The sequence below is a fragment of the Saccopteryx bilineata genome, chromosome 2, assembly GCF_036850765.1.
Source record: "Saccopteryx bilineata isolate mSacBil1 chromosome 2, mSacBil1_pri_phased_curated, whole genome shotgun sequence".
Classification (NCBI taxonomy): domain Eukaryota; kingdom Metazoa; phylum Chordata; class Mammalia; order Chiroptera; family Emballonuridae; genus Saccopteryx; species Saccopteryx bilineata.
Window position 1 is genome coordinate 348685473 of NC_089491.1, and position 19480 is coordinate 348704952.

General features: G+C 46.4%; 1 protein-coding gene and 1 long non-coding RNA gene across 3 annotated transcripts in view; one reads left to right on the top strand and one right to left on the bottom strand.

The window, feature by feature from the left end:
* Positions 1 to 19480, top strand: part of MARCHF10 (membrane associated ring-CH-type finger 10) — a 92566-nt gene that overhangs the window by 45412 nt on the left and 27674 nt on the right. The window contains exons 5-6 of the mRNA XM_066254549.1: positions 11399 to 11551; positions 17758 to 19159. Coding sequence (XP_066110646.1) covers positions 11399 to 11551; positions 17758 to 19159 — 1555 coding nt within the window. The remainder of the gene's footprint in view (positions 1 to 11398; positions 11552 to 17757; positions 19160 to 19480) is intronic.
* On the bottom strand, positions 2308 to 7035 carry LOC136326548 (uncharacterized). 2 transcript variants are annotated; one of them, XR_010729467.1, is made up of 3 exons: positions 6644 to 7035; positions 5977 to 6212; positions 2308 to 2365 (listed from the first exon to the last, which is right to left on the bottom strand). It is a non-coding gene; the product is annotated as an uncharacterized lncRNA (long non-coding RNA). The 2 variants fall into 2 exon arrangements; XR_010729468.1 differs by lacking the exon at positions 2308 to 2365 and adding an exon at positions 5224 to 5755.

Here is a 19480-nt window from a genome sequence, read left to right on the forward strand (position 1 = left end):
GTAGTAAAAATGCTTTGAAAACCAACAGTTTTATTGTAATATTATGGCCCCAGACCATGTTCCAGACCCAAGCAGCCATGAGCTGGACCATGGCCTGACTGTCCAGCAAGCATAGCAGTCCTGGTGACTGATGTCAGCTGCTACAGGCTGAATTTGTTGTGCAACAAACTGGGTTGATCAGGAAGTTGGCTAAAAGCAAAGCCTTGGTGAGTTAAGATCTGTTCCATTTACAGTGTGTGCGCACACTCACCCCTTGAGGAACCCCTGAGGTTCTTAATTAGCATAGCAAAATGAGAGCCTAGAGACAGAGCAAGAATTTAAGCTGAGTCCCTTCAGGAAAAGGTGAGTTGACTTACGGTGACAGCTCAGAAAATTCAGATAAATACCCTGCTATTATAGAAAAAAAAAAGGATTTGGGACCTGAATTAGGGAACACATTGATCCAATTCACCAGGTAAATTTATTGTTTCCTGCTTTTCTTCACCTTTGTAGAGAAATTATTTTCCTAAAGCATTTTGGGGGAAATCCAACACTGGCAGTGAGTCACCAAAACTTCTTCCCATGTCAGATCTCAGATTCTTTACAAAACCAGAGTATCAAATACAGTGAAATCCCTCTGCAGCATCTGCCTCATAGGTTAACCTTCCATACAGTGTTATGACAAAATTTTACCAAATAATTTAACGGGGAATGTGGCTTGACTTACATGCAAATCTATGCATTGATAAGCCATGTCATAAAAGAGCTTTTCCTTATATGTGAACTGCCATCTAGAACCCCTACAATGGCTGTTTATTATATAGGATCTCTCCATGTCCTCTACAACTACCTTTATAACTGAGAAGGTATCAGATGTTCATTGTTCTTCACACTACTAGAAAGAATTCATGCATTTTAAATTAAGTTCATGTATTCCAGGGAACTGTTTCTAAATGAGTTGGCTTGTGCTCCTCCTCCTTCTCCCTCTCCATGGAGGGGGTGTGCAGTTTATGGATGGACAAGTGCTTTGGAGTCTAAATACTTGGATTAGCATTTCTTACTTCCTATGTATCTTTGGGCAAGTAACCTCTTGTGCCTCAGTTTCCTCATCTGTAAAATAGGGAGTCACAACAGATCTCACCTGCTAGGATTACTGTGAAGAGTAAATGATAAAAATGTATGCTCAGCCATTTGAGTACTACCTGATACCATAAGCCCTTGATACAGTATAGCATTATGGATCTAGCACATAAGAGATGTATTTAGTTGGGAGAATAAACTAGAAAACTTTATTTTCTTTGTCTTACTGTTGTCCTCATCCCCCTCCAATCTTTTTTTCCTTTGCCAAAAATCAGAGTTAATATTTTTAAAATCCTAACATAAATCAGGTCAAGACACTTTTACTACACTCTGAATTTCCAAAGCAGAACATCAAATAGAAATAGATGAATGATCAGAAAGCATTTCCCGAGCCGGAGATTTGCTTTATCTCCAAAAAGACACGGAAAATCCAGGCAGAGTCAAGACCCAGCTGGATCTGATGTGCAACTGATTCAGAAATTCTATTTCATGATCAAGGTGAACACTGATAGAGGGTGAGAAATAAGCCTAACAGAGTCACGTATTCTTATCTCAGATTTCTGTATGGATCAGTAAGTAGAACAGGAAGCAGGCCCAGCCAGTGCAGGGGGACAGGAAAGTGCAGGGAGTTACGGTGGCCTCAGGCTCCTGGACTCCTTCCTGCTCCCAGATCCCTCCCAGCCCCAGCCCAAGTTGAAAAGAAGCCACCTCTCCTTTCCAAAACAGATAGAGGCGTCCAAAGGCCACTGTGCTGCGGGGTTCTGGCTCCTGGAGTCCTAAAGTGCTCTCTACCCCAGCGCCAGGCACGGGGGAGGTGAAGGTGCCCTCTCCTGCCCTGCTGTCTCACCTAGAGCTTGGGCACAGTCTCCTAGTTATGTGCCAGGAAATCGGATCTGGATGGAGTCCTGGAAGACTGCTTCCAAAATCTTGCCCTTTAAAACAAAGCCAAGCATTCTGAAATTATCCTCACTTATTACGGAGTTCAATGTTAGTCATTTACCAGATTCAGATTTGTAGGAGTGGCAAAACCTATTCAGCCTAATAGTGGCTTATCATGAAGACATGTTCTTGTAAAACTGAGAAAAAGAGAATTCAGATCTATAAAGATAAATATCTAAAATAACTGTGGCCTCTTTTGAACTGGAAAACATCTATCTGGAGAGGAGCTTGGAAGAAAAAGCTGAGGCAAATTCCAAATCTTTATAACTTACCTTGCAAATAAATTCTGATGAAGATTTTCTCTGAAAGGCCAAGGCTAATGGATTTCTAGGCAAGTCTGCTGGTGTCCAACAACTTTCCGAGCTATCTGTCCAAGTTAGAAAACAACCAACATAAGTGAATGCTCCCATTTTTATACAGATCACCATAATTCTGTCCATTTACAGTAATGCTTCCAAGTCACAGAGGGGCAGAATTTGAAGTCCTGGCTCAGAATCCTAATCCACCACTTTATAGCCCTATAAATGTGAACTGGCAGCTTCTCCAAACTGTTTCCTCATCAGCAAAATGGAGTTATTACCTGCCTTGCCAGGTAGACAGGAGAACTAAAATCCTGGGTGTAGATGAGGCCTCCTTCTGCTTATGAAGCCTGCCCCCAACCCCACATGCTGCTTTCTCTCAGGTTAGCATCTTTATAAGAGAAATTGTAGTTTGAGATGTAGAAGAGGTTATAACTTGATTATAAAATCTTTTAACTATTTATCAATAGACATCCATTTATCCAGTACCTATGGGGTGCTGGCAGATACAGTCAGCTGCCCTCACTGCTCCGGGCGTGTGACCCAGGCTGTGCTGGTTCTCTCACCGATCGCTCGTTCACTGCACGCTCACCTGCAGCCACTGCCTGGGTGCTGGGCATACAGAAATAGAACACACAGGGCCTGCCTCCAGGGGCTCACAGCCTACAGGGAGGGCAGGACACCAACATGCCCTGACCAAGGGAAGTTCTAAGAGCTTTGAGTGGGGTGAAACCCCTGAAGGACAGGGGATTTAGCCAGGGGAGGAAGGCAAGAAAGATGTGCCCAGCAGGATATACTGAGTGTGCAAAGGCATGGAGAGGACAGAGGACAAGGAAGAGAGAAGGAGAGGTAGAGAGAGACTGACAGATCCTCTAGGGCCTTCCTTGTGTCTCCAAGTATCCCCAGACTAGGAGCACCACCTGACAGCTTGCTAGAAACACAGAACCTCATGTCCCAACCCAGACTTACTGAATCAGAACCTCCTTTAACAAGACCTCTGCACATTTGAGTTTGAGAAGCTCTGGTTTGGTTCAGGCACTCTACTTCATTAGGAAGTGTAGAGTAGAAAGTTGACACCTGATAGGCAGGCAAGGACCAGGTCCCCAAGGGCCTTGAATGTCATGTTGAGGGTGAGAGGGTATCAGCCAAGAACAGAGGCTGAGCAGGGAGCGATATGACCGGACTGACATTTTTCAAAGCTGACGGCTGTAGCACAGAAGGTGGACTGGCTGGGAGAGCAACAGCAGACCCTGGTTGGGAGGGCGAAGAGAGTCAGACCCAGGCCGAGAGACCAGACAAGCAGCAGCTGCCGTGGACCCGGAGAGAAATGAGAAGGGCTTAACCAGGAGCAAAAGCAGAGGGGATAGGTGTGATGTCGGTGGCTGAGGCCAGTCGGTTCACACTGGATTCGGGAAGACGGTAGAGAAACTGTGGGGCCAGAAAGCGTTGGCCCATTCCGTTTAATAAACCCTCGCAATGGCAGACAAGCAAACAGGCAGGGGAAACCACCTCTCACAGCAAGTGAACAAACAGCAAAAATTACTCCTCACAGTGGCAGTCAAGACCCATAACCTTACACAGATTATACACAGGTGGCACTGCCACAGGCTCACGCGCTAATCAAGCAAAGTGCTTGCAGCCAGTAAACCAACAAGCAAGCCTAACACAGCTGGTTTCCCAACAATAGGGAAGAGGGCCTGGGCTTGAGGGATGTTGAAGGACATATCCTGGCAGAACTTGGTGACTGTGGGTTGTGGGGATAAGGAAAAAGGAAGAATCGAGGCAAATCTAGAGTGCTGGCCCGGAAAATGAGACCTTTGGCAAGGCTGAGGAAGTGAGAAGAGGAAAGGTCCCATTCTGTGGGCGCCATCTCTGAGGGGCAGGCCGGAGGGCCAGGAGGACATGCCAGGAAGCACCAGGTACCCAGGCCTGCTGCTCAGCACAGATCCTGCCACCAGGAGAAATCCAAGGGTCTACAGTGTAGAAGAGGCCACTGGAAACACAAATGTCTCCCCTGCGAGAGTGGATGGAGTAAGAAGAGAGACGATGAAGGAACCTTGGAGGATAAGAACAGTTAAGGGAAGAATGGGGGAAGACATCTCCAGAGAAATGATCAGAGAAGTAGGAACCACTCAGTGCAGGAGCCACGGGGGCCATTTGGAAAGGAAGGAGTGAACAGTAGCGTCAGCTACTACAGAGAATTCAAGTAAATAAGAACCGAGACTCTCTTCTTCTCCACCCCCCTCCATTACAGGGATGGCCATATGTGAGGCAGCTGTGTTAGACTTGCTCGCTGGTGTGCTGGCTGCAAGCACTTTGCCTGATTGGTGCATGGGTGCGTAGCAGCACCACATGTGTATAGCCTATATAAAGTGGGTGCTTGCGCTCAGGAGAGATGGGAGATTGCCGATTGCCGATTGCCGATTGCCGATTGCCGATTGCCGATTGCCGATTGCCGATTGCCGATTGCCGATTGCCGATTGCCGATTGCCGATTGCCGATTGCCGATTGCCTGCCTGCCACTGTGAGGGGCCATTCTTACTGTTTGTTTGCCTGAGAAGCAGTTTTCCCCTGCCGGTGTGCTTGTCCGCCATTGTAAGGCTTTATTAAATGGAATGGCCCAATGCTTTTTGGTTCTGCAGTTCCTCTACCATCTGCCCAAATCCAATGTGGACCTGCCTGGCGTTGGCCACCAGCGTTACACCATACCTCAGAGATGCTGCGGGTTCGGTTTCAGACCCCAAAGTAAAGCAACTATCACAATACAGTGAGTTGTAATCTTTTTGCTGGTGAATCTTTTTGCCTTTCATTGAAAAAAAAAACAAAAACAAAAACACAACACAGACAAAGCGCAACAGAGGAAAGCGCAGTAAAACAAGGTATGCCTTTAATAACTTTCAACTGGATGGTAACAGTGATGGCATTTTAGAATTGGAACTGACTTTAGCTATAGCATTTCCTAAACTTCTGTGATGATAAGAATCACCAGGGAGGTGCTTAATTAAAAGACAGCAATCTGGTTCCTGTTCCTGACCCAGAACATCAGAATCTCCAGAGAAGGGGCCAGCTGCAAAACCAGGCTTTTAACAAGCAGCTCCAGGTGATTCTCACAGAGGTTTGAGCACCTGTATCGGAGCCTGGCACCCAGTGAGGCTGATCAACTGCAGGTTCTGGTTGGGTAGGTTTGGATGGTCTGGCTTTCTGCATTTCTCAGAGGCTCCCAGGTGCTGTCCATGCTGCTGGTCCAAGGGCCACTCTTGGAGGAGAAAGGCTAGAGAGAACACCTGTCTCATTTTGCAGATGAGGAAACAGGTTTCAGGAAGGAAAGCAGTTGATCCAAGGTGACCCAGCAGCCTAGTGGCAGAGCTGAGAGATTTATCATGTGTGAGGGGGTCTCTCTGCTTGTGACTGCTCCTCCAGGTGCCCGTATTCTGCCTCCAGCTAAGTTGGCAGATTGTCTGTGAGGTTGGTGAACAAATCATTAATGTCCCTTGGACATCTCTGTCATCCACCTGCTTTCCCACCTCGGCCCCTCTCCCTCCTCGTGATCCCACCAGGGTCTCTCTGCTTCGTTCTCTTTTCCCAAGCTTCCTCTCTGCAGCAGAAAGGCCAGATTAAGGCATGACCACCACCTCCAACCAGCAGCAGCTGGAGGGCTGAGGGGCAGAAAGAGCCTTACCTAAGTGAGACCCCGCCGGCCACCGTATGTTGCTGCCAGAACAGCTCATTAGACGGACTGCGGGAGCTGAGAAGGGGCCCAGAGCTTCCATGGGGAACTTAGTAGGGGAAGAACTTTCTAGCATCTGTCAGAGATGCCACTATTGGCTGGAAGAGGGTGTGATGGTTGATGACATTTCCCTGGTTGTCTTCAGTGACCTTGAGGTCCCAGCTGAGGTGCCTCCTGCCCCGTGACAACTGGAGAGGTCATGCCCAAAGAACAATTTTTCAGTTTTAATTCATTCACATTTTTTATGTCCTTTCTCACTGTGAGTGCTGCTTCCTGACTGCTCTTTTTCTTTTGTGCAGGTGACAGCAGCGAGCACCCCCTGTTCTGTGTTGAATATTCCCCTTACTGCTCCGTCTTTGCTTTCTCCCCTGTCCAGCAGCCCAATACCAATTACTGCTGCCTCCTCCTGCCACTCGTGCCACCTGCCACCCCGGTGGCCCGGGACCCTTCCTCCCAAGCCCGGCCTGTTCCCTCTCCCTCCTTGTTGAGGAACCCCTGCTCATCGGGCCCCGTTCCCGAGTCTCCAGCAGCCCTGTGCTATTTCCCAGTCTCCTGCCCCACTCCGGCAGAGACCCCTGTGCTGTGCCTGCCCAGCCCCAGGAGGCCCAGTAGAATTTACCTCCTGTGGTAAGTCGCCCTCAGTGAGGCATGCAGCACAGTGGAATAGGGGAGAGGGGACGTCAGGCTTCCCCAAGGCAGTGGGCAGGAGGGGCCCAGAGGACAATGCCATGACAACACCAGGTGTGCAGGGGAGGAGCAGGAAGACCAGACTGCGGCTGCCACTTCATCCAATCCTCTTCTAGCACTGAGGAGTGAGCGACCAATAAAATCTGGTCATCTCTCCAGACTCGTTTGATTTCTTCACTCCTGTGTCTGGCACTCTCTGGAACGTTACCACCGGAAACCAGCCGGGCTCTTGTGGCTGATCAGCCCCTGGGCTCTGAGCATGTGCCCGTTCCAGGCAGCCCTGGGACAGGCGCCAGGGCAGGGACTTCGGAAAACATGCTGGAACTGAAAACCTGTTCAGAACGACACTGAGTGGGGACAAATTAAAGGGCTCAGTCACTGTTTACGTTCCCTTTCCTGCCTACTTATTAGGCACCTCATTTCCCCAAATCAAAAATCCCACCTCCTGGGTTCTAAAATAAAACATATTTATGGTACATACCGTAATTAAGCTTTAATGGAGATCTCCTCTGGGCACGTAAAACAACACACATTCCCACACACTCCAGCAGGCAGATCTATGCGGTCTGTTATTTGTGACCGCACAGAAAGCTGCCTATTACAGTGGGGCAACCCCAGCACTGCTAATTCTTCCCAGCAGCTAAAAGAAGCAATTAAAAAAAAATTTAAGGCATCTCTTAGACTCTTGGCACCTCCTAGGCACCAAGCGTCCAAGTCAAGATAGAGTGGGTAGGGCAAAGGGTCAGGAACGGTGTTTTTCACTTTCTCATTCTCTCCGGCTTTGTCTATTGAGAACTGTATTACGGCAAGCGATGTGAGTCATTGAACAATCAGCAGGTGCAGTGGGCCTGCTTCCCGGTCGTCAGGGCCTGTGTCATTTTGAGATTTCTACCTTTATTTTCCTTCCTGGTCAAATTAAGAACTGTTCTGTCAACAGTTACATTCAAGAGAACTGAGGCAAGACACCTTTTATCTCAACAGTGATAGGTTTCTTTGCTAGTAGAGGATTCGCCATGCCCAGACCCCACCAAAAGTCTGGGTTTCACCTTGTCCAAAGCAAACCACAGTTCCCCTAAAGTTCACTTACAAACATCGGGATTTCGAGTTGCTGGTGGTGAAACTGCTGAACACAACCCCCTCCCTTCTCTGTAAGGCAAAGGGCCTGTCCTGCTACCTGAAGAGGGAGTTATAGTTCACCTCCCAGTGTCAACGTTCCTTGGTATTCCTCAGACTAATATATGTACCATGCCGTGACGAGGGCCATCCCTGGAAAGGCCCCCAAGGCCTGACGTTTGGTTCACTTGGGGAAGTGGGTGAGGTGACTAGGAACTGCAGTCCGGGAACATACAGACTATGTGATCTGTTGTAGGTCATCTAATGTATGCCTGCAGCTGCAGATGGAGAAGGACTGTTGCACCAAAGTTTGCTTTCCAGACCCTAAACGTTCCACAGGGCCGTCAGTGGTGCGGCCAAATCCGATTATAACCTTGAAGGGCAGACCAAGATGTCTTACTCATCTTTGTGAACCCTCAAATTATTGCATAGCAAAGACACACAGGTATTTGTCGAACAAATTATAAGAAGAGAGTTGCTATTTGCCTTTAGGATTTTGTACAAGGATTGAGGGAGTCAGGAATGAAGGTTACTCAGTAAGTTATTCTCGACCTCGTGGAGTCAGCATGACAATGAGTTTCTGGTCCAACTTAGTTTTCTCATGGGAGTGACTTCAGATTTCCAAATGTTATTGGTATCATTATCACTATTTACAGTAGAAGCAGCGGCTATCATTTTTAGTAGCTAATAGGTTCCAGACACTGAGTTAAACCATGTGCATACACTATTGCTAAACTTTATACTAATTAAACAAGGTAGGATATTCCCATTTCACAGTTGCAGATACTGAGGTTCCAATTGCCAAAGGTCAGAGGGTCCTGCCTGAACTACCAGTGGTGATTTCTTCGCTGGTAAAACAGTCTCTGGTCATTCAGCGTTAGTACTTTAGTTTTCTGAAAACTTGATTAGAGGAGACATGGTAATGGAAATCATTTAAGAGTACCACTGCTTTGAAGAAAGCCCTTTTTTGAATAAGAAAACAAAATGACTTGTTACCTCAAGCCACCTTGGGTGTTTTGCACACACACACACACACACACACACACACAAATTGTTCTGCTTCTGGAAATCCCCATAGTTTCAGCTAAATGCATCTTCTCCAGTCCTGCAAATCACACTAGGCGAGTTCTATTTGTCTGCAGGAGAGAGTGAGGCAACACACAGGCTGGCTAAAGACAGCAGCCTCGTCCTTAAGGACCTAACAGTCCAGTTGAAGAGAGAAGACACACACATTAGGCAATTCTAGAATATTTAAATGCTAAAGCCCATAGAACCCTAGAAGCCCTCGCCAAGGCAGAGGCAGAGCAGACTCGGTGGACGTAAAACTGGAAACAGACCTTGAAGGACCTACTGGCTGGCAGGTCCTCTGAGAAGGGGATCGCTCCCCTGAGGGTGTGAGGGCATGTGGATAAGGAGGGGGCTGGGGGGCTGTGGGCGTTGTGTTCTGCTGCCTGGGCTGAGAAGGAAATTTGAATATTCTTCTGGGATTCCTGATGGAAATCAAAATAAAATGCTTGTGACCAGGACCTTTAGACTGGGTCCCAAATCTGCGCTGGACTTGGCCTGAGCCCCACGCTGGCCCCTTCCCTGATCTTCCCTGTATCTTCCTCCGTAAATAAGACTCTGGCTGCTTCTTTGAGCCCTGTCAATCAGGTGAGAAGTATGAGGCAGATGTTGACTTCTGGGAGCTGGGGAGGGACGAGGTCTTGAGAAGAAGCCTCTGGATCAGAGGAAAGCACCTCTTGGTGCTGAGAAAGTGCCTCCCCTGTTTTCTGTGTTGGGTCCCTTATTGTAAAGCCCCCTAATCCTCCCTGTCATCGTTCTCTGCTCACTCTTTTCTTGGTCAGTGGCATTGTGTCAAATCACCACCCTCCACCCTCATTTCCTAAAGAAGTTTCTTTTTTCTTGTCATGCCTGCAGCCTCTCTGAGCTCCAACAACTTGCCCTGGGCTGGAACCGACACCACCAGCAGCTTTTCTCTCCCAATAAGTTCCCTTGGAACATGATCGTGGCTTGGGGCACAGAACCCACTGCCTCCCCCTCCGGGGACCTGTCAGGGAAAGTAGGTAGCATCCAGTCATTATATTAAACTAGGCTGCATGGACTGCCAAGGAGAACTGCCTTTCTTTCCCGAATCTGGATGCAAAGTATTCACGCAACTGCAACTTAAACTCTGGGACATAAATCCAGTTGTCTTCATGTGCCAAGAAAGGCCGCTCTCTCGCACACAACTCGGGGACTTCTCCCAGCTCTACCCCTGTTGCCTACAGGCTATGGCTATTTGTGAAATTTCTGAGCTGTCCAAATGGGGATGAGCCAGGAAAATTCTCTTGGAAAGATTTAGTCCAGATATTCACAATTTTAACTGCTTGTGAACTCCAGAACATGTAGAGACGCTTATAAAATACCGAAACACTCTCCCATGCTCATGTGCACCGATGCTTAAAACCTGTGAAGAAAGGTCTGACCAGGTGGTGGCGTGGTAGATAGAGCATTGACCTGGGACACAGAGGACCCAGGTTTGAAATCCAGAGGACCCAGATTCAAAACCTTGACGTCGCCGGCTTGAATGTGGGCTCACCAGCTTGAGTGTGGTGTTGCCGCCTTGAGTGTGGGATCATAGACATGGCCCCATGGTCACTGGCTTGAGCCCGAAGGTCGCGAGCTTGAAGCCTAAGGTCACTGGCTTGAGCAAGGGGTCACTGGCTCAGTTATAGTCCCCCTCACCTCCCCACTCCCAGTCAAGGCACATATGAGAAAGCAATCAATGAACAACTAAGGTGCCTCAACAAAGAATTGATGCTTCTCATCTCTCTTCCTTCCCCTTCCTATCTGTCTGTCTTTTTCCCTGCCTGTGTCCCACCTCAAAAAAAAATATGAAGAAGGAAGGTGAGATTATTCATACCAATCAGTAACCTAATTAAAAAATGTAAATTTAAAATATATATATATTTATTGGGCATTCAATCCATGTTATCACTCCACTATTGTCTTTCTGTGAGTGTATCATTGCAGCACAGCAGTGGGGAGCACAAAGATGAGAAAAAAGGGTATATGGTCCCCAGATACTGGGGACCCTTCTGGAAAGCCGTGTTAGCTGCCAGCAAACAACTTGAGGAAAAGGATATACGGTACAAACCATGCTGTGGTGCAAATCTGAATGACAGGGAAGGAGCAGGGCCTTTGTGTGTCCTGACTGTACAAGGCTCTTGGCAGGGTTACCAACAGGCCTACCCCAACATTAATGAACTAGAAGCTAAAAACTTCTTAGCAAAATAAAAGACACTGCAGGTGTCATAGGGGCTCATTCATAATGCTGATAACAGTCTTGTGAAGTAGGGATTATTACTTCCACAGGACAGTTGGGGAAACTGTGGCTTCAAGAAGTGAAGTGATTTGCCCAAGCCACGCGGCTATGAGGGCATGGAGCCAGGCTTCAAATCCAACTCTCCTCTGGTCTCCTGGCTCCATTCTCTCAACTGCCTTCCCTACTGCCGTCCCTGTGAGCATTCTTTACCTAGAACATGTTTTCCTGTAAAAAAGTCATTACTGAAAGTTCATTTGCACCTTTCAGGAGCCCAGTCACCACAAATTTTATCAAGAAAGAGGAGGCCAAACCTGAGGAGACTGACGGTCAGCCCACACATGCAGAGCGCAAGAGTGTCTGGGGACAGAAGCAAACAGAAGTCACAGCCACCAGCAAAGGCGCCAGCTCTCAGGGGAGCAGGTAAGGACCTGTGCCTCGTTCATCTTTGTCTTCGGAGAGAAGTGACTTGTGCTGTCACCCAATGAATTCTATAGGGTTTTTAGACACTTGTGCTTTTATGTGAAGGAGAATGTACCTTCAAGGGAAACACAAAGCAAACGGTTTTTAAAGCAAACCATTGGCTCTAGTTTAGTTCTCCAAGGGAGGTTGGTCAGGAAAGGCAGAGCATGGGAGAATCTACTTTCTATTTGTCTCTGTTATTACTCCAGAGCATGAGTATCATGGTTTTAAGTGGATGCCTGCCATTAGGTTTCCAGAGAGGGCATCTGGACGTTGGGTGTTGAATTCAGGGTGGGGCGGGGGTTGCAGAAGCAGTCTCTAGCTCTGGAAACAGCTTGCTTAGCCACAGCTCCTCCCCACCTCCCAGCAGTGTCTGTGAGTGGCGACTGCTCACCTCCCACAGGGCTCTTCTCCCCTCTGATCCAGGGTGTCAAGATTTTACTGTGTAAGGAATAACATTAAAATGAACATATGTTTTATTTCAAAAGACTGGTTGAGTAGACACCACCTCTTTCAATCCTGAGCATTCATCCTCTGGCCCAAGCCATGGTGCTCTGCTAACCACATCACCCTCTCCTGCGGAGGCAGGAGGACAAAACCTAAGGAGCCCCTCATGGGACTCAAGGAAAGCCACACATGACAGCCAACCGTGCCATGAACCCGTTCTTCCCCTTGGAGAAACCACTGAGCATTACATTTCCTCACCACCTGCTGAACTCAGTAACCTTTATTTTAAAAATATAACATATAGTGTGGTGGACACCGGTAAATACAGAACATGATAATATTTGGATGGCTTGGAATTCAGTGTAATTAGAGCATATGTAAACCTGTAGCAATTAGACATCCACAGGACCCACTGATATAACTTAGCCTCCTGTACGGAAGGGCAGACCTCACTTCTAATTCCAGCTCTTCTTCCTCCTAGAGGTGGTCAAATGGCCACTCTGGGCTACTGTTCCTTGTCTTAAAATAAGGATGATAAAATCTATCTCATTTCATTGCTATAATAACTAAAGGAAATAATATAACAACCAGCACCTGACTATAGTGGGCAGTGAACTGTTATTAGTTTCTTTCCTGCCACCTCCCCAGTGGCCCTCCATAAACTCTTGAATATTATTTAAAAAGTGAAGTTCCCCACACATGAAACGCTCCTGGACCCATGAGGCTCATACAATCCTCCACTTGCACCCAGAAGACACCTTGCATTATCCTGAGATTCATTGAGAATTTGTCCCAATTTTCTATTATTACCCAGGGCTCCTTGTCTTCTTGCAATTATTTTCTCACTAATCTCTCTTCGGTTCTGATTTTCACATTCCAAAGTGGTTTGCATAAACTGGAGTAGAGGCCAGATGTTTAAATTGTATCAGAAATTTGAGGCAACTGTGACAAAGAGATATTATATAGAAAGCTCTTACAAATCAGTAAAAAAAAAAAAAAAATTAATACCTAATAGAAAAATGAGGAAGAGGCATAGCAAACAATTTCACAGAAGAAATACAGGTAGCTAATAAACATTTGGAAGGAAAAAAGTTCAACCTCACTAATAAATGTAAATTTGTACAAGAAAACTTTGGCCTACTGAATTAAGGTTTTAAAAATAATACTCAATCCTGGCAGTGAAACTAACAACTAACATTTCCCGTGTACTGTTGTATCAGATGCTATGCCAAGCCCTGTAACACGGCTGTGAGAAATGTTTTCATACTCTACCTGTAGGGTAACTCAGTACAAACCAGATTTTTAAAAAAATTTATTCATTGAATTTAGAGAGAGAGGAAGGGAGAGAGAGAGAGAGAAAGACAGAAACATCTATCTGTCTCCTTATGTGCACTGACCAGGAATCAAACTGGTACCCTTTGTCTGTTGGAATGATGCTCTAATCAACCAAACCATTCAGTCAGGGCCAAACCAGATTTTGTCAACATGCGTCAACGGTCTTTAGAGTTTGTATCTTTTGACCTTGCATTTCCATGTCCTATAAATCTATTCTAAGAAAATAAGACAGGGAGTTAAAGATGTATGAGCAAGGACATTCATCACGGTGTAATGTGTGGCAGCAAAAAACCCTCAAAACAATCTATATACTAATGATAGAATAGTTAAACAATTACTATACAATTATATAATGTACCTTTATACCAGGAGTCGGGAACCTATGGCTTGCGAGCCAGACGTGGCTCTTTTGATGGCTGCATCTGGCTCACAGACAAATCTTTAATAAACAAAAAATAATAACATTAAAAAGATAAAACATTCTCATGTATTACAATTCTTTCATTTCCTACTGCTCATGTTCATGGTTGCGAGTGGCTGGAGCCAATCACAGCTGTCGTCTGGGGCAACATCAAATTTTTATTGGATAATGCATAACGTACACGCGTCATTGTATGGCTCTCACGGAATTACATTTTAAAATATGTGGCGTTCATGGCTCTCTCAGCCAAAAAGGTTCCCAACCCCTGCTTTATACTATAATTAATAGCATGTTCTTAATAATTAATGGTGGGAGATAATGCTTATAATAAAAGTTTTAGGGAGAGAAAGCAGGACATAAAGTTGTATACCCAAATAGTCTAATTTTGTTTTTTAAAACTATTTCCAGGTGAGAGAGAGAGCCCCAAATGCCTGCAGGAAGTAGGCAGGTGCAGCAGGAGGCATTCTTGAGGGCTGAGGGCCAGGGGTGAACCAGCACAGACACACCCCCACCTGCAGGCGCTAACTGGGGGCTTAAGTGCAGAGCCAGACACACTGCAAGATGAGAGTAGCTCGGGGACCTTGAGTTTGCAGTCCACCCCTGCAATCCAGAACAGCAGCAGTGGTCATCTGGGTTTGGGATTTGGGGTGGTTTTTCCTTCTCCTTCATCCTCTTCTGTATTTTCCAAATTTTCTGTGATGAATATTGACTACTTTTATAACCAGAGGGAAATGATTAAAATGATATGGCTATCAAAATGTAGAAAACTATTGGCCAAGCAGGCGAAGAAGTCTAGATAAATGACAGCCTTAGGGCAGACAGATGCCTTTTCTGGTTTCCTCCCTTTGCACCTAGAACGTTCCATGGCACCTAGTTGAACTGCTGGGAGAGGCAGGCACTCCATTCACAGCTGGAGCCCAGGCAGGGCCTCAGAGAGGCCCCACAGCCTCTGTGGGGCTGCTCTATGAATAGCACATCCCGGCATACCAAACGGGTGTTTATGCCCAGGCCTAGAACTACGAAATCTGCTCCCTATTTGACAGATACAAGAAATAGGGTTAAAATAACATAAATATAGAATGGCACAGTCTGCCACCTTTAGGGGAAACACACACACACACACACACACACACACGCACACGCACACACGCACACACGCACCAGTGAAGCACTGACAGAATTTTTTTCAGGGGAAGGCAGTTTTGGTGACAAGGAATGGGGGAGATGCATTTCCTGAGGTGTTTTGTAGCCACAGGCACTTAGCCTATGAGAGGCTGGAGTCACCAGTTGACAGCATGGTGGCTTCTATGAAATGAGCTTATGGTTCCTGTTGAGTTTCCAGTTAATGTTTTTGCAGAAGGTGCCCTTGCTGATTCTTTTGCCTGTTAGGTGTCTCTCACAGCCTGAACTGAATTGGCTCTGGGCAGAGAGTGCAGTTCCCGCCATCCAGCAGGTTCTGTGTGTTCAGGGAGCTACTAGAAGATTCTGGCTCCAGCACTCAGCCCAGTCTGGGTGGGCACACCAGCTTCCCACTTAGGCATACACAGCCAGGTGCTTGGGCAGCCTGGCATTGCCAATACGTCTCTTGCTGGGTTTTATAAAACCCTTGAGGGGCCTGATAGTAGAGCTTAAATGATTTCTAGAAGAGCTGATGAGTAAAGATTCGTACTGCCTTGCTGACTGTCCCCTGCAGCTCACAATAAAAGAGGCTTACAGAACATTAGGACATTAGAGAAGTGAGCTGGTGCTCCCCTGAGAGGCCTCAATTAAAGTGAGTCAGTATTGACTTGGCCTTTGGCTGAGCCAGACATGCTCAGAGGATTTGCATTTCACCTGCCTGAGCTGTATCACACAGGCCTTCCTGAACCTGTGGAGTCCTGTCTACTTTACAATGCAAACCATGAACCGCTTTAGAAACCAGATGATAAGGATAGCAGGGCCTTATCAGGTCCTGTAGACTAGCAGCCACGGGAGCTGAGGGAGAAGGCCAAAGTCAGGAGGGAACAAAGGTAAGTGGGATCGGAGAAGTACTTTCAGTGTCCTATGCATGCCAAGATGGAAAAAAAAAAAGCCTGCCCTGGCCGGTTGGCTCAGTGGTAGAGCGTCGGCCTAGCGTGCGGAGGACCCGGGTTCGATTTCCGGCCAGGGCACACAGGAGAAGCGCCCATTTGCTTCTCCACCCCTCCGCCACGCTTTCCTCTCTGTCTCTCTCTTCCCCTCCCGCAGCCAAGGCTCCATTGGAGCAAAGATGGCCCGGGCGCTGGGGATGGCTCTGTGGCCTCTGCCTCAGGCGCTAGAGTGGCTCTGGTCGCAACATGGCGACGCCCAGGATGGGCAGAGCATCGTCCCCTGGTGGGCAGAGCGTCGCCCCATGGTGGGCGTGCCGGGTGGATCCCGGTCGGGCGCATACGGAGTCTGTCTGACTGTCTCTCCCCGTTTCCAGCTTCAGAAAAATTAAAAAAAAAAAAAAAAAAAGCCTGACCAGGTGGTGGTGCAGTGGATAGAGTGTCAGACTGGGATGCAGAGGACCCAGGTTCAAAACCCTGAGGTTGCGGCTTGAACACAGGCTAACCAGCCTGAGCGTGGGGTCACTGGCTTAAGTGTGGGATTATAGACATGACCCCATGGTCACTGGCTTGAGCCCAAGGTCTCTGGCTTGAGCAAGGGGTCACTTGCTCTGCTGTCGCACCCTGGTCAAGGCATATTTGAGAAAGCACTCAATGAACAACTAAGGAGACTAAGGAGCCACAATGAAAAACTGATGCTTCTCATCTCTCTCCCTTCCTGACTGTCTGCACCTGTCACTCTCTCTGTCTATCTGTCTCTCTGTCTCTGTCACACACACACATATACACACACAAGATGGGGGAAAAAGAACCCTCGACCACACACAAAAAAACAATGATGAATTAAATGGATTCTCGTTTTCACAAGGAAATTGGAAGTCCAGCCAGTTTATTAAGCATAAGGCAGGGTAGGCTTAAGAAGACAAACTGCATGAGTTCAAATGTTCAGTCCATCACTTACTAGAAATATGATCTTGGGCAAGTTACGTGACCTCCCTAAGCCCCGGTGCCCTCAGTTATACTGTGGTGTGATTGTAGTGCCCATCTCACATGTACGTGTAACACAGCTAGCGTGATGCCTGACCTATTCAGGATCAGCCCTCAATAAGTAGGCTTTACTTTTATAAGGCGAGTTTTAACCAAATGATTCATCAGTAGAAATTCCATTCCACACGGGCTCTTTGCCCCTCGCATTTCTCTACATTTCATACTTTCGATTCAGAGCACAGGGGCATAGGAACTGTATTAAAGGCAGAGGTTACATTTGACTAGGGGCTAGTGACAAAGGAGAGATAATGACTTCATGAAAGCATTATTAAATTTATTTGCACTAAGTAGTAAATATAATCAGAGATCATATGTTTAACTGGGCATCAGCTTCTAGAGCCTTCCTTCCAATCTGCCAAGGCAAACTGTCCTTTTCTTAAGATTTTGTAAAGCTGTACATGAAGCAGGAGTGTCATAATGTGTGTTGAGTGAATTTGGAAGGAAAAGCACTGGTGGTTTTGGTAGAAGTCATTCCTGGAGTGCTGGCTTTCCTTTCCAACAAAACAGGAATAGAAACCACCATTTGAGGGATTTACCAATCACCAGCCCTGACTGACCTGGAGTTGAACAGTCTTCCCGAAGCTTCTGCAGAAAGGGTCTCCTGTACTTTCAGGGTCAGCCCATTTCCCCAGAGCCAGCCCGAGCTCCACAAATATGCAAAGAAGAATTCAAGCAGTAAAATGAAGCCAGCTCCAGTGCAGACCTCTTGTAGCCTCCAGTCATTTTGACCACGTGTATTTTCTCCTCTATGGCTTATTTGCTGCCTTAAGGGACTCTCGCCTTTGGTGTTAGGGGTCTCTTATCCATGAACACCTATAGTAGAATGATAAATTTGTCTCTTGTCAATGCAGATCCAGTTCAACTAGAAGGCCAGATGTGGGCAAGTGACACTAAACTAAAGAGGCCAGCTCGAGAGAGAAGAAACTTAGTGCCATCCTCCCAGCCAATGACAATGATGGAGATTATCCCCGAGAGAGCCAGAAAAGCAGATCGGCATGCTCTTTCCAAGAATGAGCCACATCCAGCCCTATCCCATGCCTCCCCAAGAACAAAAAGTACTCAAGTGTTGAGCGAGTCCTTGCGGCCATCACTTTTACCCGCCACCACGGGAGGGTCAAGAAGGGTGACATTTAGGTTCAGAGATAAAGATTTTTTTCCCATTTTATTATTAAACCATGAAGGAGAAGATGACACTGAAGAGGAAACCCACATAGAAGAAGAACTTTTGTTGGTTGGTATGAACCCACCCCGTTCTCCTTCCAGTTATAGGAGAAGTCAGTTTCTTGGAACATCAGCCACTCAGGCCAAAAATAAAAATTTTGAAGAAGATCCTGAAAATTGCAGGGCTAATTCTGTAAGAAGTGAGTCTAGTCATGGCTCACTAAGAATAACCAATGATATGGATCCAGTGACAGAGCAGCCTTCTGTCAGGCAAAGGATGTTCCATGACCCCAGCCTGCCTGATAGGGGCTCCACTAAAAAGGATGACAGTGGTGACAATGAAAATGAGGGAAAGACCTTTTATTCGCAGGAAACCAAATTTGAACCTAATCTAGATGATCATCTCAATGCTGAATATGTATTTAGTGACTGTACTTCTGTGGAAGTTAGGCCTGGTACCCATGATTATGAAAGAGAGTGGCAAACCTATTTAAACAATTCTAGTACTTCTCTTGATGATTTTATTTCTGGTAGACCAAGATCATCAATTAATTCTTCTTACCACACTTCTGAATCACTGATGCATTCTGCTCAGAGAGATGACATTCCAGTAGACTTGTCAATGACATCTACTTTAGTTCACAGTTCAGACTCAGAGGGAAACTCAAGGGTTAATGTTCGTCAGCCACTGTTCCCCATTAGAAATAGGAATCCATTTGCCAGTGCTGGAAACCACAGTTACTTTCCAGTAAACAGTGCAAATGAATGTGATGTCAGTGGAGCAGAAGCTATTACTTTAACAAGCCAATCTCAGGAGGCTCCGCTGTATACAGACGATCTCTTACTAAATTCTCAAAGAAGCTTGTCATTGGTGGAGTCTTCCAGCTCCCCTCCATCAAGAATGAACTTACAAGGCCACTTGCATGTGCCTGGGTCCCTGCAAGAAAATATGCCTTTTACTTTCTTTTCAGTGTCTGATTTCCCAAATCAAAATGGCAATGGGAACAGAATGGTAGTCTCTGATTTCACAGATGGAAAGGATGCCAGCGAAATAAAGGCTGATCCTGAGAAACTCAAAAAATTAAAAGAAAGGTGAGAATTTTCATAATTATATGTAAATACATATATTTTTATTCCACTTTTCCAATGCTCAACTAAATGCTTTTATTAGAGGGTCATGGGAATTTTAAAAAATGTTATTGAATTTATTGGGGTGATATTGGTTAATACAATAATATAGGTTTCAGGTGTAAAAGTCTACAACATCATCTGTATATTGTATTGATCACCAACCCAAGTCAGGTTTCCTTCCATTGCCACTTACCCCCCCTTTATCCTCTCCTATCCCCCCCCCCCCACTCCTCTTTTGATCATGGGAATTTTAAATAAGAGGTAGACCCTTTCTTTTTTTGT